Source organism: Ceratosolen solmsi, unplaced genomic scaffold, assembly GCF_000503995.2.
Source record: "Ceratosolen solmsi marchali unplaced genomic scaffold, CerSol_1.0 scaffold29, whole genome shotgun sequence".
Classification (NCBI taxonomy): Eukaryota; Metazoa; Arthropoda; class Insecta; order Hymenoptera; family Agaonidae; genus Ceratosolen; species Ceratosolen solmsi.
The window spans coordinates 10443521-10449695 of NW_011948417.1; the positions used below are offsets into that span (position 1 = coordinate 10443521).

Sequence of the window (6175 nt, forward strand, 5' to 3'; positions counted from 1 at the left end):
AAATAAATATATTATATTTTTCAGCCTTGTCCGTTATTGATTTCCTTTAAAATTATCCTGCCGAGAGACTAATCCACTGAACTATTGAATTGGCAGTTCGAGCCATAAGCTAACCCTTTAAATCCGAACACTGGTACTTGGGCCTGCCAATGTAACAAACAGTGTGAATGCAGAAGCATTCCGGGCTCCAAAAAAAGAAGTAGAGGATTCATTATAAGAACTACTGACAAGATATTGGGTACAAGAAGAAGTTCCGAAGAGCTCCGATCACCAATACACCCCGGATGAGCAATGGTGTGAGGATGATTATAAAATAACTCACTCTCGAGACTCAGCACAGATATACACCGTCCGCATCCCACTTAAGCAGTCCATTGAAGTCCTCGGCAACTCTCACAATACCGCCCATCAATACCTACAAATCCTACTGAAGCGATTCTCAAGAGATAGAAATTATTGCCAACACTACCAAAATTTCATGAAGGAATATGAAGAACTCAAATACATGACAAGAGCTTCTACAGTGTCCCACAATAAACCTCAATATTATCTGTCTCATCATTAACATCAGGATACTCAATCAATGATTTGATGCACACAGGAGCTAATCTGAATCCTGAAATTTCAGACGTGTTACTCTGGATACACAGCATCGACATCTTTTTTCTACAGATATTACAAAGATGTACAATAGATAAAAATTCATAAGCATGACTGGGACCTACAACGAATCTTATGGATAGACGAACAAAACAAGGAAATGCCATATTACTTAACAACAGTTACATACGGCACAGTAGCCGCTCCATTTTTAGCAGTTATAACACTGCTACACTACCATCCATCACTCATGGAAGATACGTCGATGATATCTTTGGAGGTGGGGACACGCCACGACAACTAGCTGAAATCGCACTACAATTGTAGAACCTCTGCATGGCGGGCAATTTCCCATTAGCATAATGGCACACAATTCAAAGAGATGTCCTCACCGCCATCAAAGCAGAAACGAAACGGGGATCGACAATTACCTTTGATGATTGTACTACAAAAATTCTTGGATTGCAGTAGAAACCTCAAGAGGATAAATTCACATTTGCAACAACAGGGTCTATGGACATTGATCAATTAACCAAACGTTCAATATTGTCAAATATTGCAAAAATCTTTGATCAACTAGGTTTTGTCTCACCGGTGGTGATAAAAGCAAAGATGATGCTACAAGAATTATAGATCCACACTCAAATGGGACAAATAAGATAAAATATTTAAATGATACAATAGGTATAATATTTAGATAGAAAATAAATTAAACATTCAAAATTTACGAATATATAAATAATTCTCATGTTTTAAAACATAATGAATTACGAGCAATAATTTAAAAGATTTAGATATAGTTAAAACGAAAAATTGAAATAAAACAACCTTTTCATTAAAACACAAAATTAACTAAAATCTTGATGAACTACATATATTTTACATTGTTCGTATGTATAATCAAAGTAAATAATATTTACACATATAATATAAATAATGGGAATAATTTACAGGAATCAATTAAATTTTCTAATACAATTGTGTATCATTTTAATTATCTTCTATAAACTTTCATTATAATATATTTAATTTATTACCTTGCGTTAGTGTAAGCATTCTTTTTTTGGAAATATTAAAATATAAATTTAATTAAGTATCAGAAAATAAATGTATGGCACTTGAAAATGAACTGAATTTGACGAAAAGAAATTTGTTGGCCACATTTTCAATTCAGTTATTCACGTTCAGTTGTTACATAATACCACTTCTAGTAGGTTTGCGGGAAAGTAGGTTTTCCTCCGTGACATTTTAATCACGTTAAACATGCATTAAATTTCGTATTTAGAATTATTTTTATTATTTCTCAAAAGATTTGTAGAATTCGTATTTTAAGTTATTTAAAAAATGTATGTAAATGATGGCATTTTTTATTATTTAAGTTAACTTTATTAAAATATTATTTTATAAATTGAGTAGGGTATAGTTTAGATTAACTAATTAAACTAAATTTTATTGTAGTTTTATATCAATACTACCACATACTACAATACATTACTTTTTTCTACTGTTCTTTTTATATGTCTTGCGATTAATAAGAAATTGCTGTTTAGTTTTAAATTACTACCTACGTATTCGATTTATTAAATATTTTAAAAAGCATTCATTTTTCAAGAATAAAACTATATTAAAAATTTATTTCATATTAAATGTTTTTTATACGTATAAATTCGAACAAAATCTAAGATTAAATAATAAAATATCATGTAATATATTTCACATCCAAAATGCTTAAAATTTGTTCAAAATTTGTTCAAAAGTAATAATTTACATATAAGTAATTATTTCTATTTTGTAATAAAGACACATATAGAAGAAAATAAATAAAAAGAAGTAAATTATAGTTATTCGTAAAAATATGTAAAAGATCATAATTAAATATTTTTATAAACATTTACACATTACGATTTAAAAAAAAACTTGTGTGATGTCTTTCGTTTCTTTATTTTTCTGAATATGTATTACACTATTGCTGTATGCTTATTGCACTTTAGGTTTTATACTGTTTAAGATTCTTTGGATTTTGATTTCCTTCGATTTTCAATTTATTTTTTTGCGTAATTAAGTTATCATTAAATTATTTTTGTATTAGTTTCGGATTATTTAAAGGTAATAAGGAATTTATATATTAACGAATAAGTACTTTTAATTAAAATTTATCAACATTATATTGTTTTTATCTTTTTAAAAATTGTCAAAATACTAAAACTTTTAAAACAATCTTTTATAAATTTAAAAATTTAATTTACATTAATTAATTTGTTTGGCTTTTTATAAGCTCCAGAAGATTAATATATTTTATTATTTGATTTCCTTAACTTTAATTTACCATAAAAAAATATATCAATGTAGATGATCTTGTTTTTAAATATGCGTAACTTAAGATAATGTAAATTGCATTTTATCTATACTATACTATATAAAATGAGAACAGCAGTCCAATATAATATAAATAAAATTTTTATATTTTATTTTAATACATAATATCTATTTGTAGCCCAGTATCCTGTCTATCTGTATATTATCATAAGTATGATCAGCGAATATATTAGTCTTCACATACTAAACTTTTAATAAGAGAAGATCATAAAACATTTATGTATTTTACAAACTAATCGTGTAAACTATAATAAGATTATAATAAATTATATAATAAGCTTATTTTAATAAACTAAAGTAAACTATAATAAAGAACTTAGAATAATATAATACAATTATGTATACAATATAAATATAATAACTTTTAATAATAAGAAAATTAAGAAAATAATTAATAATTTCAAAATATCTTATGAAACTATAATTGATTTTATGGAAGAATTATGTAATTTTTTATCATACTAGTTTAATTACTTATTTTTTCCGCATTTTTATCTATTTATAATTAAGTGATGCATCAACAATTACACATAATATTAATGTATTAATCATGCATGATACTGCGTATAAATACGAAAATATGTAATCACTCATACATAGATTTATGTCTGACACATTCGTTCTCGAAAGACCTGTATTATAGAAAGAGGTACAATTGTGTGAAGAACGAAGGAAACGGAATAATATAGTCCTTAATTATTTAGTATGTCTTTGTTTTTTAATTTCATTATTTTATGTAAATGGAAGTGCATCTATAAAAACAATTAAATAAATTTTATTACTTTTATTCAAACTTTTATAATATGAAATTTAAATAAAACTTGATAAACAATTCATTTCATAAGTTCATGTATAAAATAAATTGATCCAGTTTATTTTTAAAATAGTATAAAAATCAGTACAATCTAATGCATAACAGCTTATTAATAAAATTATTTTAAAAAAAATAAGTTAATAAACTTATACATGGTACACTATACCATGTTGATGCATGTATAAAAAAAAGTAATTTACTTCATATAAAAAAATATGTTTCAAGCTTAAACATAATATATACAAGAAATAGAATATTAAAATATTATTATTATTGTTGAAAGTCTATGTAATTCTGGTTGAAGTTTTTGCATGTCCATCTCATCGTTACTTCAATATTACGCATTTATTTTATTCAATAACTCTTTGTCGTTGGAACACTAATTATATTACGTGGTTGTTTCGAAAACAGGTTCGGTTAGAGAAAATAATATTAAAAAAAAAATTATTAACGTATTGGTACAAATATTTTATAAAATACATAATTATATAATAATTAAATAATAATTATACAAAAACATTTCTATATTTAATATTAGATTGGAAGGATTTATTTTCTTATCAAATGATAACCACTACTTTTTTCATTATAATATTATATACTATATTTTAAACTAAAATAGGAATAATGTAATAAATTAAATGCATAATGATTTTAAACGCTGAATGCAAAGCTAAACACGATTGCTAGATTTGATATATTATATACTGATTTGATATACTGATACAATTGATAGCAGTTGAATTCTATATTTCGTAAGGAGTGATAGTAAAACTAACCTTGTCCATTAGAGTGATTTTGCTGCGGCGACTGCGGTTGACCTTGTGTAAGGATTATTTGGCTCTCCAATTGCTGGAGTTCTGCTTGCAATTCAGTCAGTTTGCTGTTGGCCTTCTTCACGATCATCGCAACATCAGATAAGGCTTTACGATCAGTTGCTACCTCGCGCAGTTTCTCCGCACCAGCCTTGATTTTAAGCTCCTAAAACATATTTTTTATATGCTTTTATATCAATTATATCACTTGTAATTCGAATTATCAAATTTAAGTTGAAATATTTGCATGATTAAAATAATTTAAATCATTATTTTTTACAATCAATCAATGTTTTCAATATTGAATGTTAATCATATAAATGTTTACTAATTTTCTAAAATAAGTATAATTTAATTAAGTGAATTTAATGATTGAGTATAAAAATTGATACGCATAAAATTTAATAATTTTTATAAAAAAAAATTAAATAAACTTTCAAAAAAAAAAAATTTATATTATTATTGATTATAATTTTTGTAAGTATTACAATACTTTATATATATATACATTTTAAGCAAAAATGTATTTGGAACATATTTTGATATTCTTATTTAGTTATATAATTATATTATACAAAATATATTTACATTATTAGATATATTTATCCAATAACAATTACTATTTATTAATGACTTTTACATGACACTATTTATTAATATAAATCCAACGATATTTGTTTATTTTCAAATAAACATTTATATTATATTTAAAAAACTTTTTTTATATTTTATCAGCTATATTTTGTTTAAAATATTACGATTTTAATGCTTATACTTCAATAAAAGTTAATCTTTCAATTTCGAATTTATAAAACACATATATTTGCAATGTATATTTTTTATAATTAAAATTTGTATAACTAAATAGTAAATAAATTCGGTCATTTAATATATTAAATGAACTAATTTTTTGTGAACATTAGCAAACACTTTATTTAATGTATTATATATAATTTAATAAATAAATAAAATATATATTATAAAATTAATAAACTTGTTTATAGACTTCATAAATTATTTATAAATTGTTGAAAATATCAAAATTTTATATGAAGTCATTTTGTATTCAACTATAAACTAATTCATTGTAAGAGGATAAATACGTTTATAATTTTATTTATACCTGTAAAGTATTAATAACGTTTTACTTATAAACAAAAGCAATTTTTGAAGACTCATCTTATACCAATCATCATTTTTAAATATAAAATAAATAAACCCAATGATAAAAAGAACACATAAATGTATTTATTAATTTTATCTTTGTAAATTGAAACTAAATGAGTTTGATTATAGTTGACAATTTTATCTACAAATTTCTAAGATTTATAAGTTTTTAATGAAAGGTTTCAAGTTTATACGATTAAATTTTATAAATAAAATAAGCATTAAATGTATATAAATGCTTTCAATATAAAATTATTTTTTAATTTATATCAAAAAACTATATAGAAAAATATATTAAATTATATTAAAATTATATTAAAAAATATTTTCGATACTAAAAACCTATTAATTTCTTTTTAAATAATTTCTAAATTCATAAAAATCAGTTGAATTTTAGAAAAAT

At 23.5% G+C, this 6175-nt stretch overlaps 1 protein-coding gene across 1 annotated transcript in view; it reads right to left on the minus strand.

The window, feature by feature from the left end:
• The window catches only part of LOC105360042 (serine/threonine-protein kinase N-like), a 24075-nt gene that overhangs the window by 5469 nt on the left and 12431 nt on the right, over window positions 1-6175 (minus strand). Inside the window, 1 exon segment of the mRNA XM_011496817.1 lies at window positions 4570-4771. Coding sequence (XP_011495119.1) covers window positions 4570-4771 — 202 coding nt within the window.